Source organism: Lactuca sativa, chromosome 1 (assembly GCF_002870075.4).
Source record: "Lactuca sativa cultivar Salinas chromosome 1, Lsat_Salinas_v11, whole genome shotgun sequence".
Classification (NCBI taxonomy): domain Eukaryota; kingdom Viridiplantae; phylum Streptophyta; class Magnoliopsida; order Asterales; family Asteraceae; genus Lactuca; species Lactuca sativa.
In genome coordinates, this window is record NC_056623.2 from 69,395,175 (window position 1) to 69,417,056 (window position 21,882).

General features: G+C 37.7%; 1 protein-coding gene across 3 annotated transcripts; it reads right to left on the bottom strand.

The window, feature by feature from the left end:
- Positions 1-6,514: 6,514 nt before the first annotated feature.
- On the bottom strand, positions 6,515-15,663 carry LOC111914911 (protein PHOTOPERIOD-INDEPENDENT EARLY FLOWERING 1). Of its 3 annotated transcripts, none has more exons than XM_023910615.3 (21): positions 15,400-15,663; positions 14,872-14,967; positions 14,467-14,547; positions 14,248-14,355; positions 14,056-14,136; positions 13,870-13,958; positions 13,664-13,803; positions 13,498-13,553; positions 13,194-13,329; positions 13,021-13,086; positions 12,893-12,942; positions 12,676-12,804; positions 12,564-12,602; positions 12,370-12,438; positions 12,187-12,249; positions 9,203-12,095; positions 9,029-9,093; positions 8,886-8,947; positions 8,044-8,785; positions 7,459-7,958; positions 6,515-7,309 (listed from the first exon to the last, which is right to left on the bottom strand). In XM_023910615.3, exons 2-21 carry the CDS (start codon positions 14,929-14,931, stop codon positions 6,895-6,897), a joined length of 5,844 nt encoding a protein of 1,947 aa, XP_023766383.1. In that variant the 5' UTR covers positions 14,932-14,967; positions 15,400-15,663; the 3' UTR covers positions 6,515-6,894. The 3 variants fall into 3 exon arrangements, with proteins under 3 accessions (XP_023766383.1, XP_023766382.1, XP_023766384.1); XM_023910614.3 differs by lacking the exon at positions 15,400-15,663 and adding an exon at positions 15,184-15,388; XM_023910616.3 differs by lacking the exons at positions 13,664-13,803; positions 13,870-13,958; positions 14,056-14,136; ... (2 more) ...; positions 14,872-14,967; positions 15,400-15,663 and having other exon boundaries at positions 13,194-13,325; positions 13,498-13,537.
- Between the last annotated feature and the right edge of the window lie 6,219 nt (positions 15,664-21,882).

The window sequence follows — 21,882 nt, forward strand, 5'->3', positions numbered from 1 at the left end:
CTTGAATCAAACTTCGTCCTCGAAGTTCGGTGCCACGAACAACTCATGGTAGTGCTCTCGCATCGCCGTCACGGGTTCCAAAGTCCATTCAGAAACCTTCTAATGTTGCCACTGAACCTTAACCAATGATACCACCTTGTTGCGTAAGGCCTTCTTCTTCCTATCCAGAACCATCACTGGTCTCTCAACATAATTCAGAAAATCATCAACCTGAATTTCATCAAAATGAACAACTGTTGAATCATCAGCCACATACTTCTGAAGCTCATCGGGACTGTAGACACGCATCAAAGATATTCGTTTATGTGGTTTTGTGAGCTTAACTCTGATAATGTATGGTTTTCAATCAATCAAATTTTATTCAACAATTTTTGAAACAAAGCTTAAATTGGTTAATCTATTTTTAAAATGAAAAATCTCTTTGTAATTTTGGGACGTTACATAATCCCAAGGACTACCACGATCTATCAAAAAGGGAATGACCAGATAAGATCATATTAGATGTAGGACTTGTTTGGTATATAAATATATTGCCTGAAAAATCCACTTTAAGCACCTCACTAAGATCTTTACTAGACATCACTCCCGTAAGTAGATAAATTAGTATTATAAATGTAATTACTGATAAATCGTATTCATAGGTTCATAACAATGACAATGAACATAAATATAAGTTACACTTAGAAGCATAGTAAGTGCAACTCAACTTACAGGTTTTCTAGCAAAAACTCAGAAACTTCGTGGGTAGAATGTAACAACCCAAAAACCATGATAAAAATTTTCATTTTTAAACGAGAGTTACAGTCATCAAATTGTTCCAAAACCATCACATAGTAAAAATGTCAAACCATCAGAGTAACAATAACAAAAAGTGCGAAAAATAGTGAGGGGAGAATGCTATGTCGCCAAGTCGGGTCATTCCCCTTAGTACAAGAAGTACCTGAAACCATAAATATAAAATGTAAGCAAAATCTTAGTGAGTTTCCCCAAAGTACCACATACCATACATAAATAAGCTAGTGTTATGGGCCAAATCATAGTCTTACAAGTAATTCCTCCCGAGGGCCAAATCCCATTCTTCCATACATGTGTCAGGGGCCAGATCCCGGTCTTTCATATAGATGCTAGGGGCCACATCTTGGTCTTTCATTCAATTTTCAGGGGTCAAATCTTGGTCTTTCATACATATATCACAAAGATAGCTAGCATCCTATATCACAAATAATGGGTTGGCCTTGGTGCCTTCGACCCATTGATACAGTGAGAAAAACTCACCTCAATCCGTTGATAAATAACTAGATGCTCGGCTACAGATCCGGAAGATCTCACACTAAACACAAAAAAAAATAACCCTAATTAAAATTAGGTTATAAACCATAACCGTGGGTCTGAATCCCAAACCCAAACTCCTAGGATAAAAGACCATTTTACCCTTCCATAATGGGCCTAACCAAACTTGGCCCAATAACACAATAATGGCCCCCAAGGTCCAAAAATGCCCAACTCATACAACTTAAGGTCCACTAACAAAATCATGAGGCCCCCTCATGCTTCAAAAATTCCAAGGCCCAAAACCTAACTAAGGCTCAAAGGTCTAAAGCCCAACCAAGGACCAAAAGCCCACAAAGAGCCACTGCGAGGCGTACGCTCGGCGTACACGATCAATCGCCAGTACGCGCAACGTACCACTTGGTATGCCCAACGTACCGGGCTGCTTGCCACCCTAAGCCATTTAGTGCTTAATCCATTCAGCCATAAGGCCCAACTCTCATATCTCTTCCATTTTAGGGTTCTAATACATAAAGTTGGAAGCTTTAACCCTTAGCATGTCTTAATGGAACCCAACATCCATTTTTGTCCAACAATATTCATAATAAGAACTCAAGCTCATGCATGGACCAATAACAACCATCAAGATGACATTTTTATGCATCATGAATAATAAAGAAGTTGAGATCTAACATATCTAACTCCTAGAGTTGCTCAAACTCACAAAGAGACCCCATGGGACCAAATAAAGCTAAAAAACAAGCCCTAATCTCAAACTATCAAAATGAATCATCAAGGTGAGAACTTTTTACCTTCTAAAGCTCACGAAGTTGATGAAGACTCTAGATCTAAAAGTTTAACCTCCACAAATTCTTGGTCTCCAAGTTCCTTCTTCCTGAATACACACAAAAATGTCACAAAGTTACTTTCAAAGCTCAAGAACACTCAAAGAATGAATTAGGGTTTCAATGGGACGAAATGAACAATGGAGGTTGATGAGGGTTGGTCCAAAGGCTATAATGATGCTTAAATAGGGTTCAAACCCTAAAAATTAGGGTTTGACCCTGGCATTCGTACGCCTAGCGTACACCATGTACACCCAGCGTACGTGGGTAAATCCTCACGACTAAAACTATCTCGTACTCTAAGCGTACCAAACGTACGCCCAACGTACGAGGGACCAATTTTTCCTTTTTTCTCAAACTTAAAGGACAAAAGAAGTAGTACGCGGAATCGAATGTTACACAGAACTTCGACGATGAATACTTCTTTTTGTCGGGCTTTCCAATACTGGCTGAAAATCCTGGAAACTCATAAAAGATGGATCCCGAGGGTGCGGGAAAAGTTAAGAGAGAATGGTGTGAAAAAGATGTAGAAAAATTGTCCATTTATACTAGTTTTTTAAAAACGTGTCATGCCCTACCATGTATTGCGTTTTAAGAGGTGCCACAACGTTGCCGGTTAGGTTGGGGAGTTGGGTCTCCAGGTGCCACATGGTGCGTTCTTATGGTGCCGCGTCACCCTTCACAAGCAATTTCTTGAATTCTTCGAAAAATCATAACTTTCGCATAAGAGTTCCATTTTCAACGTTCTTTATATCTACGGTTTCGTAATTATGTGTGCTACAATCAGATTTCAACAACTATTTCGCATTCTATTTTCACTTTATAGTTTATAAAGATTATATTTTGAATGACCTTGCGAAATTCATAATTTCTTCATACGAGACGTCAGATTTTGGCGATCTTTATATTCACAACTACTACAACTTTCATTTGGATCATTTATTCTAAATAAGCTTATTTGAGGATTTTGATTATCCAATAGAAATGAATAATCATAACTATAATCCCTTTAACCAAAAGGCTTCTAGCACAGTGGTATCAGGTGTTGTCCCTCCTCCTTCTTGAGATCGAGGGTTCACGTCCCGTCTGGGACATAGGTGGATTAAGGAGTAGTGTAGAAGTAGGTTAGGTTTTCCATTCTAAAAATAGCTATAATCCCTTAAACGTCTAACTCAAATTTATGGGTGTCACAACAATGATCCATATTCAATCCATTTAATAAAATGGTAAATGGGTATGGATCATAAACGGGTAAATGCATCGAAAATTAAAATCCAAATTCATAAAATCCATACAGGTTTGGAGCGAATCAATGTTAAAACCCACCCTAGTGACAAGTTTTTAATCAGATTTCGGACATGTTCTTGAAATTCATAATATTTTTTTTCCCTTTTATGTATTGCTTGGTCTGGAATTTGAATTTGAGATATATATTTTTTTTGGAAAAAAAACATTTTTGATGTGAGTAAAGTTAGTATGAAACAAATTTGATCTAGTTCGAAATGTCTTATTTCGAACAGGACAATAATTTTGTAAAGAACTCAAAAGTTGGCTATAAGGAGATAACTCCACGTTTTTAAAGGTTTTTAACAGTTTCATATTATTAAGGCTAGCAAGTAACTAACAAGAAAAAAAGAATTACGTAGAACTATTCATGATGGGGTTTTGTAACCTGCCATTCCAAGTAAAAATATAGTTTTTATTCTTATTCTTAATCCACTCAAAGGAATGAAGCACTATTCTATCAACAAAGATATTCTTGGGAAACTTTTGCAAGCCAAAAACGAGCATATTTTGATATGTCCACAACACCATATACCAGTGATGCTTATAGTATATGAAGCATTCATTCTCTATCTCACCATCACCATAGTATCCATCCAATTGAACAAATTACGGACCTTGTCAATAAACGGAAACGGGCAATTAAACCACTTGAACACAAATAACCAAACCTGATTAGCAACTTCACATTTCATGAACAAATGATTGACATCTTCCACTTCTTTCTCACAAATCGGGTGCATCGTTGAAGGTGTATCGATTCCTTTAGCCTCCAGGTTTATCTTTGTAGGAATTCTGTCGTTGAAGGGGTATCGGAACACTTTTGTTCAAACGACTTATAAAACTCTCATTTCCCAACATAACTTCATCAACATATTGTCTCGTACAAACAACATATAAACCTCGGTTGGACTCAACTCCCAAATCCAACCATCCAAGTTCGAACTAAAAGCAAAGGCAGCCACTATTTCCTCCAAAGTTGTGACGGAGTTGAATCAATTTTGTCCTGCCCCTCCCCTTCTCTAGTTCCATTCTCAAGTACCATTTTGTCAACGATAACTTATGAAATAGTCTTTTTATGATTCCATCTCATATAATCTTTTGTACCTATCTTTAAACATTGTCCTCCCCCCCCCCCCCCCCCCCCCCCCCAATCCACGTTTCAAACCAAAAATGAATATAGTTCCCATGTCCAACTCTCATTATCAATGTGTTGGTAGGGATAATCTATTTTTCATTAAGACAAAGCATAGATACCACAATCGCATTCCATGCTCTTCACATTCTTGGTTTCTTCCCCTCGTACCTTACACACCCACAAGACCCATGAATCTTTTTTATAACTTTTAACCATAAAGAATTTATCTCCGAATGAAATCTCCACCTCCATTTTTGTAAAAGAACGCTATTAAACACCGAAAGGATACCCCACTCCTAATCCACCCTTCTCTTTCGATCTCAAAATTAGATCCCATTTGACCCAACTAATTTTCTTTTCATTTTCATCCGCTCCCAAAAAAATCTAGCTCTAATCGCTTCCATATGTTTGCAAATAGTTTCAAGCACTTTAAATAATGACATGAAGTATATCCCCAAGCCACCAAGAACCGTCCACCAATTGATATCATCTTGGTTTTCCATTTGGACATTCTACTTTTAAACTTGTCTAGTTTCAACATATTTAAAGCAACTAGAAGGTCAAGATGCTTGAACAGTAACAAGGTTGTTCTACAAGCCGTTATGATCGCCATATTTTGAACATCAGCTAGTAAAACTCCAATACCCAACAAGTTTGAGTTTTGCAAGTTAATGTCCACACCTGAAACAATATAAAAGCATTTTAACAAGATTACCAAGTTAGCGATATTGGCTTCGTTTCATTCCCTCTTGAATAGAGCATCACCTACATAGAAGAAATGAGACACACTCGATCCTTCTATTGCAACCTTAGCTCAACAAAATAACCCATGAACTAGAGCATCGTCCATGGTAGCATGCAAACCCTCCATAACCGATATGAATAAAAACAGAGAAAGAGGGTTACCCTGTCTAAGGTTACTATGTAATTGAAACTCTTTAGTAGGGATTTCGTTAACCATGAGCGAAGAAAATGATGATGTAAGGCATCTACTGATCCAATCAATCCATCTACTCCCGAACCCAATAAGTCTCGTAATCATGAATAAGTACTCACAGTTGGTTGAGTAGTGTACCTGAATCCAAAATTTGCACCTGGTTCGGATTCAAATTCTTCAACAAAGGACTACTTCATCTCATCTTTATTTCCCGAATACTTCTGAAACTCACCTTTATTTTTGTGATATATTGATAATGATTGATGATGTTGTAAGCATTTAAACACACTTCGAAAAACTTCGTATCCTTTTTATCCGTTTTTCCTTTATTTATAACAATTAAAGGTCGAGCATAGCCATTTATCTACCGATTTTTACTTAAATCGATTAAAACCATTAACTCTAACAAGATCATGGAAAAGAAAATTAGACACAACGGTGGATTAGGTTGGCTCTAATTTTCAGCTTCAAAATTGATGGTGGTTAGAGATGGTTGGAATCAAGTTTTAACTATTAGACCGTTGTTATTTCAACCAAGTCGCCAATCAAGAAGCCTAGGCCTGAACAGCTGTCTGAGAGCCAAATGGTTGTGATAGGTAGGCATTGGGACATGTTAACCGTTTCAGGCCCTGGACCGGGCATAACCGGTTCAAATGGCCCTATGTTGCGCCATCGGTGGATTCTGTGAATATTATGTCTTACAAATGCACAGGACAAATAACTTTCGCAATCTTTTCCTTTTGTACGTTGTAATCAAGAAAATAAATATCCAAATAAAAGATTTGTTTACAGTTTTATTTGCATTTTTTCTACAATTCGTTAACGTTTGTAACCATATCACATTGTACTTCAGCCATGGCAAAACAGAACTAAACAAAAGCAATCAATATAACCCCCGAGTTTCACCATCTAAAACTACAAACCTAAAGCTGCAAGATCCGATTACTTTCATAAATCTTCACGATTTGACAGATAAAGAAATCAAAAAATAAAGCTCTAAACCTGCGAAAAAAAATGGTCACCATGAGAGAGAGAGAGAGAGAGAGAGAATAAATTTCTTTTTCATTCAAAGACTAATTTCCTGTTTCTAATCCTACACTATGAGAGGGGAATGTGCCTAAAATAATTCAATTCCAACGATTTCCCACCCACCCAACCAACCAACCAACCGGAAAAAAGTTACAATGTTAACGGGCCCACATGCTATACAATGTTACATTTTATGTGCAAAATCTTGTAATCTTCCAAGAATCATCATCGCGTGCCCCTGCCCCATCTTCGGTCCGGTCAGCATTCCAGATACACCAAGTTAGTCTTTCTCTTCTTTCACCAACCCAAAAACACCTGCCCGCCAGGTCATCAAACAATACACAATGTGGGTCCCATCAAAACACACCACCCTGGTTACCTTAATTCCAACCCTATCCAATATCAGTAAACTCCCGAGATAACAAACAATCTTCAAGACCCCAGGTGAATCCTGGGTCGTAATCATGGGGCACTATATCAAACGAAACTTCATTGCCTAAATCGATCGAAGATGCACTCAGAAAATCATCCATTGAAGATTCCGTATCCGTATCAAACCTTGAACACAAATTAACGGGTGGCATCGATGGTTGTAAATTGGGATCACGGAGTAGGGAAAAAGCTTCGTTGGAATCCGTGATTGCTTTCCTTGATTTGGATTTCGACGACTTCGATGGTAATTCAGGATTCCGATGATGCTTTCCGGATAATTGAGATTTAGCTGGTGTCCGGGACTTCACATCGGTTGCCGGAGAAGCCGATGGCGGCAACCCTAAACCACCATCAATGGCTGCTCTTGATGCATCCCTGCAGAAGAGTTTGTGTACAACATTAATATAGTGATGTTTACTTTTTACTGAATGTTAAAAAGGTAATGTTTCTTTATTTACTAAATGACCATTTTACACTTACATTCCAAAAAACAAATTTCACTTGTATGGGTTAATAGAGAGTACCTGAATCGGCATTCAACGGTATCCTTGGATGATCTAAAACAATGATTCCCGCCCACGGGCAGGTTTTCGGGCAGCACGGATTCCATGTCATTTATGGATAAAGATACGACGGAAGGCAACGGAACACTTTGATCATCTCTGCCCGGAGGAAACTCAAGAGTGATTCCCAGCTGCCCGACAGGTCGAACCTCACGTCTTTCACTAAAACTTGAAACCCTATCTTCCCTTGGTATATTTTGAGAACTTTCAAGTGCATCGGATACTAATCTGCTAATCTGCCTTAGGTTAGTGAACTCCATTCTTTCCAATTGTGACCTGACCGGATCGCGAGAAGTATGGTTCACCCGCTGCCCGGTTCTGAGAGACAATGGGGTTTTCCGGTGACCGGAACGAGCGGTTGATCTCCAGACAGATGTGAGTAGGTGGAAGAAATGCTTTTGAAGAGTGTAAGCTTGATCAGGAAGTTCCGACACCATATCCAACAACGCCTTTGCATGCTCCTACATTAGAGAAATGTCTCACTGTTATAAAAACCACCAAAAAATTATAGATATATGCATATGCATAGGAATAGAGGAATGTTACCTCAGTTACTCTTAGAAGAGCTTTCCCAACACCAACATTACTGGCTTTTTCATTATGAACATTATTGTCAGAAATAGACAACACGTGTCTCTGAACAAGCTCTCGATACCTCTCACAACAATGAACTGGGTGCCTTACAATCCCCCGGTAAAACCCGCCAGCTGTCATCCCATTCAAAATCTCACTTGCCAAACTCCAGTTCACACCGTATTCATGTACAACTGCACACAGCATAGCATCCTCCGATGACAACCAAGAATCTGGCGTAGGGACACAATCATTAGGCCATATGCTTCCCTTCTTCAACTTCTCCAATCTTATAGTCATCACCCGTTTCACCGGCATCGTAGTGACTGATATTTTTAGTCCCGTTTTGCCCCTGATGACAGGTTTATGATCAATTTCAAGATTGTTATTTACACACGGTTTCAAATCTCTCGGTTCATCTTGTTGCTCGATTAAGGAATTGGAATCCATGTCTAATGGGATTGGTTCCGGGGTCTTTTTGGGCTTTTTTGACTTTTTGGAAGAACTCTTCACTTCTGAGGTGGATTCGTCCAAAGGTTTTTTGCGTTTTTTTAAAAAAATTATTTCATCGTCAACATAATCATCATCGAATTCTATTGGTGATTCTATGTTTATTGGCTTTGTTTCGGATGATAAAGCTTCTTTTTTCAGAGATTTGAACTTTGTTTTCTTCGTCTTTTTCTTTGACTTGGGTTTCTTAACAACCGGTTCATTCCTGCTCAGATGGGAAGAATAAGAAGTAAATGACCATTTTACCCTTTACACATTAGGAAATGAGAAATGAGACCTAAAAGCTTTTCAGAATACAAACTTACTTCAGTGAGTCAGATTCCTCAAGTTCCTTTTCTCTAGCTTCCATTTCACGCTCTTCCATCAACTACAAACCATTAAAAAAGTAAAGATAACTGTTTAAGAGTACCTATTAAAAATTAACGTAAAATTACCAAACTACCCCTACCTGATGTTCAGCCAACGCCTTGACTTGTTCTTGGTATACTTTAGTCGCAAACTCAGTATCCCATGCTGATAATAACATCACAAAAAGTTGTAAGAAAACTAGTTACCGAAATAAAATGTAAAATTTCCAAGCTACCCCTAGTGGTAATAACGAGAGCACAAAGAAGGAGCTTACTTTCATAAACTAAAGGTTCCTCGTCATCATCACCTTCAGCTTCCATATCCTCCTTTAACTTCTCAATATGATCCAACTCCCATTCCTCTCCCTCAAATCTATCCTTTGACTCAATAACCACATTATCAACAATCGGGTCCCACATCTCAAGAAACCGAACCGCATACCGATCAATCGGACGCAATTGATTCTCAAAAGACAAAATCTCCTGCCCCGAGGCTGCAGCCGCCACAGCCATCTGTTTCACATCATCCGCCATGTCATCATCATCACCATCATCACCCTTGACCAAAGTCAAACCCGGGTCCCCATTCGGGTCACTACAAACAACCATTTCCCGATTATTACCCTCCACCTGTCCCGTTCCCAACTCCTCAAATTTTCCATCTTCTTCATTCAAAAGCTCATCATCTTCAAGTTTCCCAATCGCTTCTTCAGTAAACTCCTGGTTGTCCACAGCCTCTTCCTGCTCCACTTTCTTCAACGCCATGTAATCCGCTTCATCTTCCGCATGTTTCAACGCCGCCTCAACATCGGCATTCGACACTGGAACCGGAACTGGAATCGCAACTCCGGAACCGGAATTCTTCCCGTGACCGGAAAACAACTCCAAAGGATCAAGCTTCTTAAAAAACTCAGTGTTATACTCCCCACTCTGAATCACCAAATCATCTAAAGCCCGTTTCTGTTTCGCCTTTTTCAAAATATTCTCTTCAATCGTGCTTTCACTGATCAATCTATAAATATGCACTTCACGTGTTTGCCCAATCCTATGACACCGATCTTGAGCTTGTTGATCCATGGCTGGATTCCAATCACTATCATAGAAAATTACCGTATCGGCCCCGACAAGATTAATCCCGACCCCACCACTCCGGGTAGACAAAATGAAAAGAAAATACTTCGGGTTTGTATTGAACCGTTGCATTAATGTCTGCCTCTCTTCGGGCTGGGTCGACCCGTCTAACCGCATGTAAGTGTACCCGTATATATTTATAAAAGCTTCCAAAACATCAAGCATTTTTGTCATTTGAGTGAAAATCAAAGCCCGATGACCTTCCGATTTTAACCTTCTTAACAAAACCGCAAGCTCTTGAAGTTTACCACAATCAAACTGTATTAACCGCCTATCGGGAAAGTAAACTTGCCGCCTGACAATGGCGGGTCTGATCGGTGTTAATAGTGGGGACAAAAGTGTCAAACATTTTGTTTTATAATCTTGGTTGACAAACACAGTGGTGCCCGATTTGCTGCACCACCCGACCGGTGGTGGTGCTCGGGCAGCAGGGATCGCAAACATGAAACTTTCAACCTGGTCAGCCATTTGATTGAACCGGTCAACCGGAGAAAACACAATGTCATGTAAACCCGTAAGGGTAGAAACGGAATTTTCCACCGAAACAATTTCCCGTAAACCCGTTGAATACATTGGTTTTCTACGGGCCCGCAACGAATTCCACCATGCAACCGATTTGGCCCGTGCTTTCATTTCTTTGAGTCTCTCTTCCATGAGCGCTTTTTGAATCTCTTCAAAGATGTTAAACCCGGTTGACCCAGTCTTGATCTCGAGTCGACTCATGGATTCTTCTACTACACGTGATTTGATTAGTTCTGAAGGTGTGGCGATTGATTCAACTTCTTCGGTTTCCCATGATGTCATGTCAAAATCAAGATGAGTAAACACAAACCCTAATCCAGTAAGATCAACGGTTGAAAACGGACTGGATTCAAGAACCGAGCAAACCGAAGAACAAAATTGGGTTTCGATTCCATTCATATCAAATGAACTGATAATCGGGCGACCTTCGAATAAATCCGGATGATTACAAACTTTTCTTAATTGCATTATAACACTAATCATCCCGAAAAAGTTAGAACTTTGAAGGGTTGCTTGAGTCTCTGAGCTGGCAATGAAATCTTCATAGAGATTTCGTTGTCTACGCGAGAGTCTACAGTAGATAACATGTTCGTGTTTTGAAGGTAATTGTTTTTCAACATCCCGTTTCAGTCGCCGGAGGATAAATGGCCGGAGAACATTATGCAACCGGTCAACAACTTCTTTGTTGACTTTTTCTTGACCTTCAACCATTCCTGTTATCGGATTACTAAACCAATCTTTAAACTCTTGATGAGATTGAAATATATGTGGCATCAAGAAATGCATTAGAGACCATAACTCCATGAGATCGTTCTGTAAAGGGGTACCCGTTAAAAGTATGCGTCTTTTTGTGTTGAAATTCAAAAGTGTTTGCCATCTTTGAGACTTCCAGTTCTTTATCAAATGGGCTTCATCCAAAATCAAGTATCTCCATTTTTTTCTCTTGAAAATCTTGGAATCTTGAATAACGAGTCTGTAGGTTGTGATGCAAACATGAAAAGAATTTGGTTTCAACCACCCTTGTCTTTTATGTTTCCGTTCTTTTGCACTTCCAAAATATGTCAAGATTTTGAAAGCAGGACACCATTTTAGAAACTCGGTTTCCCAATTGAGCATGACACTTGTGGGGACCACAATCAGATGTGGGCCCCATATACCCTTTTCGCATGCCAGGTGTGCAAGAAGCGCGATTGTCATGATTGTTTTCCCAAGTCCCATTTCATCTGCTAAAATCCCATTAAGTCTTTTTTCATACATTGTTACAAGCCAATCTAACCCGATGTGTTGGTATTCACGAAGAGAGAATTTTAATAGAAAAGGGTATTTTGTCCTGACTTTGGTTGTTAAAAAGGTGTTCCCTGTCGGCTGTGCTGACCTGGCGGCAGCGGCTGCGTCAGCGATGATGTCATCGTTCTCCCCGTCATCATCAGCAATCTCATCTGGCTTCTCTTCCTGATCGGGAACTTCAATTTCGGAGCCTGAATCATTTTCATCACTTTGAATAGTGTCTGGATCCTGTTGAAAATAAAATTTGAGACAAAAAGAAAAGAAGATTAGAATGTATCTAGAAGTTTCTAGAAGCAAGTTTTCATTTTTATCAACATACCTGTCTATACCTTGCAAGCAACTCCTCTATTGGAATTTCACTATCCTTTTGCAACATTGCAAGCTGAAAGATGATAGCTTGGTTTATAAGATTCATTTCAACTTTTAAATTTTTATACTAATAATAATATAATCATGGGATTAATGTAATAATAAGATAAAAATGTGCAGCCAAATCATTCACCTCATCTACTGAATCATGATTTTCAGTCTTTGCTAGTTCTTCTTCCTCCAATAAGGTCGTTTCATCATCCTGTAAATCCAAATACAGATAATGAAATAACATGTTTATGTTATTAGATAAATTCAGAAATCAAAAACATAATAAATCTCATAACTATGTATACTTAATCATATCATGATAATTAGATAACATACCTTTTCCTCTCCATTTGCAAGTACAAAGTCGACATCCTCCTACATAAAAGAAATCATGAAATCATATGAGTATTTGGTATATGTGAAGACAAGATGTTTCTTTTTTACTTACATTTTCATCATTGAAGTCCAATTCCAAATACTTTTTTTGCTTCTTAAGACCTTTACGTTTTCTAACATAATGTTCTTTGACTTCTGGATGATGATTTTCTAAAACTGATAATCCGCCATTACTTTCAGCCTGCAATAAGAGCAAGAAAAGTATGATGCTCAACAGTGAAGTACTTCACATTTTAGGTTAGTAACCATAATGAGGACCTACAACTTACACAATGACGACTCTCTTTCAATCCAAGGTCAGAATTGTCATTTCCATTACCTGCAAAAAACAAATCAGTTATAAAATATGATTATATGAACACGCTATTAATAATTAAATTCAAACAACATTACTTACACAGTAAGTTGTCCTCTGGTGCATGGGCTAGTTCTGCTTCACCTTCAGTCTTTCCTGGAGTACTTTCTGAAAATATTTTCATATTAAAAGATAAAAGAATAAAAGTTAAAACCACCATACACATCCAATGAGAAGATGATATGTGGCAGAAGAAGAAGCTCACAAGAACTAACCTTCATTAACAGTATAACGACGAAGTAATTCCTCAAGGGGTAAATCCATTTCATTTTGCAAAGCTGTTAATTCCTCTCGCCTTTCATCTTCTGTTATGAGGGCTTCATCTTCCTCAAGGGTATGCTCGTCATCTTCCTAAAGCAGCAATAAAATCGAGATATTTGAGCTCAACTTCAGCTCATATGAAATATTACAACAAGTTAAAAAGAAACTGATGATGATACTCTATTTGCATTTTTCTTCCCAACAAATAAAAACAAATGAGGTTTCTAACAATTAAACATAAAAAGAGCAAATACTTACAGGTTCATTTTCAGCCTTGTAGTCTTCGTCAGTTTCTAAAATATTTGACTGGGACTCTGCCAAAAGATTTAAAAAAAAACATGTTTAAAATGGGATTTATGTCATGATTTGGTAACCAAAAAGAAAATTACTTAATTTAAAATGAAAACCAACACTTTCTTCATACCAACATTTGGTTCAGCACACCCATTAACATCACTCTGATCTTTATATTCAATAGCAGGTCGTTGTTCTTGTACAGATGACAGCTGGACATGCTGATGTGGCGACGAATCTACAAGGTTTTCTGCCAGCATTGTTGAATACCTGTTTCATTGAAATAATTAGATGTTAAATGTTAAAAAAACAAATCTTTATTAAAAAAAACGTTACCTTTCTGTTTGGCCTAGAAGAAATTCAAGTTGTTTATCAAGTGCTTTTTTCTTCTTTTGATCAAGCTCTAATCGATGCTTGTATAGCACCTGAAATCACATAATATTTCATGACCTATTACAATTTTGGACCCAAATTATAAAGTAATTTAAAATTCCAACATCACTAAATCATAGAATAACTTGCCAGCTTCTCGATTTTTGTCCAAAATTTCTTCACATCCTTTGAAATATTAAGTGCAACTTTTTTCATCCGAAGCTCTTCCTCCTGTGAAAGCATTGACAATAATGAACACCACATTCATATGTAATTAGATTTTTCATATGCTTGAATTTAAGAATTTTCAAACTTAGAAGAGCAAGAACAAGAACAACTAACCTTCACTCGTCTTTCGCCTCTTGTAGCTTGATCCACCATACCTTTGCTGGCCCTTATGGCAATCCTCTTTGCCAGGCCTAATTTAAATTTTCTCTCAGACTCAAAATCCTGGAAGTAAATCATACATTGCAACAAAATTTCCACTTAATTAATCTAATGATAAGAGAGAATATCTAATATTTTGACAAAAAAAACATTTGATATAGAACAAGATTGTACCTTTGATAACCACACCATCTCTTCTAAAAGATGGTCCCAGTGTGTTCGGGGCCTCTGGGGTTCCTTGGGTGGTTCAAGTGCCTATGATAATCAGACATAATCACATAAATATATCAATGTCATTGACTTTAGTCAAAGTTATCACCTTCTGTTTTTAATTTCTTCTTTCTTATCATTTGACTACAAGAAACCTCTCATCTATAAATGAAAACTAAATGCATTTGGCAGATGAAAAAAGCACAAAGAAAAAAAAAGGCAAGATTGAATAGATGAAATGATGAAATACATACACAAAGTAGGATTTCAACTTCGCTGGATGCTTAAATGTAAGAAAGATTCAGCCATGAATAACATCTAAAATTGGGAGAAGATCTATATGCAACATGTTTATGTTCTGCAAATTACCTTTTGCCGTTTGGCCCTTGTCTCATGATCAAGTCTAGACCTTGGACCTTTAGAGGCCATGACTTCCTCAAAATTCAGGACATTACTTCAAAAAATCTGCATCAAACAACAAAAATCAAGAATTTTTCTTTGAAGTTCTTAATCAAATGGCATACAAAGTTTTTAATAGGTGTAAGATTATTTGGAGGATTAAACTTTGGAAGTACAAACAAGGACACAGACATGTACCATTTAAATGGCTAAAAATAATCCCAATGTAGTAAATTACGGTTTTTAGAAGAAAATTATAACTAAAATGTACTAAACTAAAACCTTCAGAATTAAATTTTCGCTCTTCGCTGATAAGAAATCATAAGACAACCATTCAAGCTTCTATTTTTCTTTCTTTTTTCTTTCCTGTTCGTTCTTTCATCCTCGGGAAAACCCAGAAAAGAAAAAACAACAAATCTTGCTTAGAGAACATACGCAAAATCAACAATTGCATGCATGTATACACGTATATATGTATGTACAAATTCAAGAACTCACCAGCTATAGAACAAGAAAAAGGAAAGCTCTTCGATCTTTACCGAAGCAAACCCAACTCAAGGAGCAATCAGTTGAGTTTTCTGGTAACTTTTAGGGTTTCGGAGATTGATGAAGAAGACGGGTTTAAGCGCCGACGAGTAGTTCAGATCCGGTAAATTTATGATTTTTGAATTAATTATATAAATTTAAAGAAAATAATTTTGGGGAAAAACGAAGAGAAAGAGTCTGTGAATCTTGGTTTGATGAGGAAGGATTTGTTAGGGCAAAGAGGCGTGGGAGGATTTAACGAATGGAGATTGACGGAGTAAAATCTTGACGGCTGAAAATTTTGAGTATTTTATATTATTATCGTAAAAAAGAGAATAATCCATTTACCAAAAAGGGCTAAACAATACACCAATTTACCTAAATTCCCATTAAAACAAAACATGTTTTAGTAAAAAAAAGGGTAATTTGGTAAATATATATTGGGATAATTTTTGCCCGATCGTCAAGTATATATATTTTTGCCATCAAAGTGATTTTATTTTCTACTCATAAACCTTCTACATTTTATTTTGGCAGCAATTGAGAAAAATTTAGGTTTAATCAATTATCAGTGTTTGAATATCAAGTACATTTTCGGGTTGATGATGGAAAAAGAAGTGATTATTGAAGGGATACACCAAATCACATAAATACCCCTAGCAAAAAAAATTGAGTATTTTACATTAATGGTCTATATGGTTTGGTTAACTTACAAATTTATCCTTAAAAAAGTTTTTTAACTTAGATGATTCTCAAAGCATAAACTAGTTACACACTTGGTCTCAGACTTAACAATTTGACATGTTTAAAGAGTTAAACCCATCGCATGTCTTGCACGCATGGGCATTTTAGTCATTTCCAATTAGATTCTCTATACTACATTTTGAAAACTAAAACGTTCATGAAAACTACACTAGGGAAAAAAGAAAAGAGCGTGTACCATCCATATGCGTAAAACCCTCCCACGAGAAACCCCTAATACCAATACTTCAAGAACAAGCTTAATGCAGTGATCACTTGGAACATACATGCTAGAATAGAAAATTTTGATGTTGATCCTAGATACGGTATGCTTACACTAACATTTTTAACTTGTTCATTTATCCAAAGTTTTAATCTTTTACCTCATTAAAGAGTTGGTTATCTTACAATATTTCCCATTCGTTCACACCATGGTGTGGAATTCACAAAAATTTCAGGAAAAAAGTATCTCAATGGGAACCAACTTTATGTTGACTTCGGATATTGACACATTTTCTGTTCGCGATATTGATGAGATGATGGAAGAACTTAGGTATGTTGGTTAAGGTAATTTTCTATACTATCATTATCAAAGACCATTCAACGATTTGGATTTCAGAATGTTTTTTTTTTGTTGGTAACCAGTATGTTCACCATTCGGGTATATTTGGTCGGGAAAACAAGTTTGCATGCATACTTAATGTCCCCTACTTCTAAGGTACATAAAGATGAAATTGAGCAACCTCAACATGTTCAAAAATATTGTTTTTAAATTGGCATGACAATGTTACACTCATAGTTGAGTTAGACAAATAACAACAAAAAGTTAAATCTCCTCCGCTTGAGTTGGACAAACAGATACAACAGCTTAAATCACTTACTATTGACTTGGACAAAGACCCACAACAAGTTGAATCGACCTACAATTAACTTGGACAAAGACCAACAACAAGTTTAACATAGGGTTTTACAAATAATATTGATTTAGAAAACGATTTTGACGATAATAGTATCAGTTGTGATAACTTTAACGGTGACCATACTGATAGTAATGATGGTTATTTTCTTGTGGATGGCGATAATTTATTGGATGATGTTAATTTCTACTGTAACGCCTGCATATTTGGGCTAGTCAATTTAGAGACAATGAATGTCAAAAATGACTTTTTGATAGAATATTATTTAGAATAAATAATATTAATTATGTTATAGTATATGTCACAAGGGTTTCGTGCATATAAAGAACGCTGAAATCCGAGTTATAACGAAAAAGCTATGATTGTCGAAGTGTGACAACCCAAGCTGTTCCGTTACATTTCCCCGTTACCGTTAACAGAATATTCCACTGTATAAAAGTTTCGTTACTTAGAGGGCGTCAATTTATTAAACATTCCATTTGGTTGCAATTAACATACCGTTAAGTCGTGATAAAAGGAAATAAAAACACAGGACACACATTTCCATTTATTTGGAAAATGTCAAGTTTTATTATTACGACCACTAAATCGGGTGCGACCAAAAGCCCCGTTTAACGGCAGTATCGGGTAAAATCTCACTGAGCCCCGACTCAAAACCCTATATAAGGGTGAGTGGAGTCTATTGGAGACTTTTTACACTCTCTCTATACTCTCTCTCTCTCTAGACCCGTTTTCGCCCCGAAACCACAACCAAACGCTTCCAAATTGTAAGTCCGCTTACCCTAGCTTATTCTAAACATATTGACTCATGTTTATAGCCCAAAATTCGGACTTAGAAGCTGTTAGAAAGGAGTTTACGGCCTAAGCTCCTCCTTAGGCCGTAAACCCCTTAAACAAGGCCAAAACGACCCAAACTTGTCCCTAATGGCTAGGAAATAAATTAAGGTATTAGCCTAGGAGTGTTTAAACATTAAAACTCATGGATTTAGGGGTAAAAGAGAGTTTACGGCCCAAGCACAAGCTTAGGCCGTAAACCCCTCAAAACATTGTTAAAATGCCTCCAAAACACTCCCAAACCACCCTAGGGCTTAGCACATAATTTAGGGACTTAGTATCTTGGGTTTAACACAATTAAACACAATGAAATGAAAGGGAAAAAGGAGTTTACGGACCAGGTGTATACCAAGGCCGTAAACACCCCTAAATGTGCCCAAAAGTGTGGTTTTTGTTCCCCAAATGGTCTTAGACAATTACCATAAAATACTAGGAAGGATTTAAGGACTTAAACACATGAATTGGAGGGGTAAAAAGGAGTTTACGGCCCAAGCAAGTGTTTAGGCCGTAAACTCCCCAAAACTCATTCAAATGATAGATTTAATCCTCCAAAATAGCACAACACTTCATTAGAAATCACTAGAAAGGCATTAGGGGCTTTAAACTTCACAAAACTCTAAGGATGAGAGTTTACGGCCGTAAACTCCCTTAGGAGTGGTCCCTTGGCCGTAAACTCATACAAAATGTCCTTAGAAGCCTCAAACCCACTCATGCCTTTGAGTAAAGGTGCTTAGAATAATCCCTTGATGCAAGTAGAAGCCTTAAACACCATAGAACTCATCACCATGAGTTTACGGCCGTAAACTCATGGTGAGTAGTCCCTGGGCCGTAAACTATGTATTAAGGTTGTATTCTTGGATAGTAAGCTCCATTCCTTAGTCATACACACCTTTAGACACTACCCGGGACACCCAAACACTTAGCCAAAGTGTTTTCCGCTCCTGTGAGCGCGTATATTTGTTTAATTAGTTTTAAATATACTAATTGTATGTGAACATATGTTATCATATGTTAAATAGGTCATTGTGTGTGTTCAAGTCCTTACGTGACACCGAACGCCCAAACGGCACCTTCGTCGGACCTACTTACACCAGGTGAGTTCATACCCCTGAATGAACCTTTTGATGTTTTTAAATGTTTTATAGGGGGGGGGGGGGGAATACAAGTTAAACATACCATTTATCATATCAATCACAAGTGATTGATAACCCGCATGCACAAGATTTTACCACTTTACACTGTTTTACCGAGTGGGACACTATAATGATTTTTACTTATTTCATAACTTTTACTTATACTGATTTATCCAAATTCATTCTAAATTGGTTTATGAAAGATTCTCTAAGGTTTTTAAACATATTTTACAAAAGAATACAATTTGTGATTTTCTCTGTACATAAAGGCTTTTCATTAAAGATTTCCTTTTTTGACGTATACTTTTACTTGTTAAATACTGCTGCTTCGCTTATACTTATTTTATACTCCTACTCGGTAACGCTTTCACTTATACTTGTAGTCGCTTATACCTGATGACGCTTATACTTATTCACGCTCTTACGTAGAGATACGATTCTACCTCGCTTATACTTGATATCGACCCTACTTCACTTATACTTGATACGCTCTTGCTTCACTTATTGTCGCCTCTACTTCGTGATACGCTTATACTTGTTCGACACTTCTACTTCACTTGCGACCGTTTCTACTTCACTTGTTAGACACTTCTACTTCATAAAGACCACTTCTACTTGATACACACTCAGTCGTAGTTAGATGTATGTATGTGCTTATATAGGTACATATAAGTAATGGTTGAAAGGCTTAGGAAGGCTCGTCTGCCCTATTTCCTTTTCTTCGTTGAGATGTGGTCTGGTGGGATCAGATGGCCGTCCGAAGGTCGTTTGACCCATTAGTTATATATTATCTATATGAGTATGGACATATAGGAATTCTCTAGTCACTTCAGTTAAGAGTCTCTACCTCTAGTCTATACTTACATTAGAAACTCACTATTGGGAAGTCTCTACCTCTAGTTCAACACTTACCCACTACCCACTATTTGGAAGTCTCTACCCACTATTTGGGATGCATCTTCAGGACACGGCCTTCTCCGTCGTCTAGTTGGTAACCAGAGTCTCCTGTAGGGAGAGCGGACATTGTGTGTATAGATCTATATGGGATTGACACCCCGACCCTGACTGCTAGCTACAGTCCACGGCCCACCAAGCCAAGGGGTGACAAATGTCACAATCTCAAGACGCTCGTAGGGCGTCTGGTTCTTTAGTGTCGGTTAGTATGGTTACGAGTATCCCGGGTTACCTAATAATTCTTTGGCCTTAAGGTAACGATATTTCACCGGCAATCTACACTGCATGCTGGTAATTCATTTTCAGAGTCACACTATTTTGACCTTACAAGACGTATCTTTCATTTGATACTGTCTGGGGTCTGTTATCTCTGTTTTGACCTTACAAGACGTATCTTTCATTTGATGTTGTATGGGGTTTGTATCCACTGTATTCACAGAATCCACTGTATTTACGGTATTCACTGTGTTCACTGTTCTAGACCTTCCTAGACGTATCTTTCATTTGATATTGTCTGCGGTCTGTATTCACTGTTTTAGACCCTACTAGTTGTACCTTTCATTTGGTACCTTCTGGGGTCCATGTCTCCACTTGTTAGACTGAACCAGGCATGTCGTTTATTTGATACTTTCCTGGAGTCTATGGTTCCTTGCCTTAGTCAGCAGTCCTCACTGCTGAGGCATATGATATTCCCTGATGTCGTTTGCTTTCCTCAATAATCAAATTCAGTATTTTGATAATGATAGCAATTTAGGGAAGACTACTTTTTACCCCACATCACTGACCAGTCTTGGTAGAAGGCTGCTTTTATTAAAGAAAATATGGGATTTTCTGGAAAGGACTCTAATACACTGAAATCTCTTAAACTATTACTTTATTAAGTTATTTGAATGAAATGTCACTAAATGCTTATGAACTCACCAGCATTTGTAAAAATGCTGATACTCGCTTTTCAAATAACTTGTATTCTCAGGTTAGCATTAGACAGGTACATTCCCGGAGCTGTTGATGAAGATAGCTTAGTACCACGCTGTATTTATTCTATTACTTGTATTACTTTAAATTGTTGTAATGTAACCTTGTAAAACTATTACTATTAATGCAATGTTTTGTTGTACTTTGATTACTATAATTCATGTGTTGTGATACTTGACATGACGTCATCCACCCCAGAACGTTTCCGTCGTTCCGGTTTTGGGGTGTGACACGAAGTTTTACGGCAAAACCGGCACGACACGGGGAATCGTAAAAAGTGAGTTTACGATAAAGTACTTTTTAGCCTTAGTGATCTAAACTAAAGTTATAAAGTACGTTTCCACCTACATGTGGATATAAAGAACGTCAAAAACGGAGCTCGTATGCAAAAGTTATGATCTTCCAAAGATGTAGCTGTCTGAGGGCATTACACGTGGCAGAAGCCCTAGCCGCCTCAAGTCCACGACGTGAAACTAGTCAAAGACATTGATCGAGGCTTGAAAACACATGGTAAGGCTACGGGATAACTCATGGAAGTTCACGACGTGAACTTAGGTATTTCACGACGTGGAAATGTCATCCGGACACCTTTCGAAACTAGAACGCATATGACAAGCCTACAAAGTGATTCAGCCATGCGCCACAACGTGAACATGTCATGTCCACGACGTGAACTTGCCCATAACACCCTATAAATATCAAGTTCTACCCCTTCATTCCCTACACCAAATATTCTTACCTCTCTCTCGTTTGCTAAAGGCGTTCCATATCCCGAGGCCGACGATCACGAACCGCTGACCGTTTCTAATTAGATTCTATCAAATCACGCTACTAAGGTGAGTGCATAGTTATTTTTCACCTAACACATAAATATGAAGTATTTAATATAAATTATGTGCTAT

Coding starts and splice junctions, on each gene's coding strand:
- LOC111914911 (XM_023910615.3), bottom strand. CDS start 14,931: ATGGCCTCTAAAGGTCCAAGGTCTAGACTTGATCATGAGACAAGGGCC. Junction 9,094..9,202: donor GGAACCTTTAGTTTATGAAA/GTAAGCTCCTTC, acceptor TGTTATTATCAG/CATGGGATACTGAGTTTGCG. Junction 8,948..9,028: donor AGGCGTTGGCTGAACATCAG/GTAGGGGTAGTT, acceptor AATGGTTTGTAG/TTGATGGAAGAGCGTGAAAT.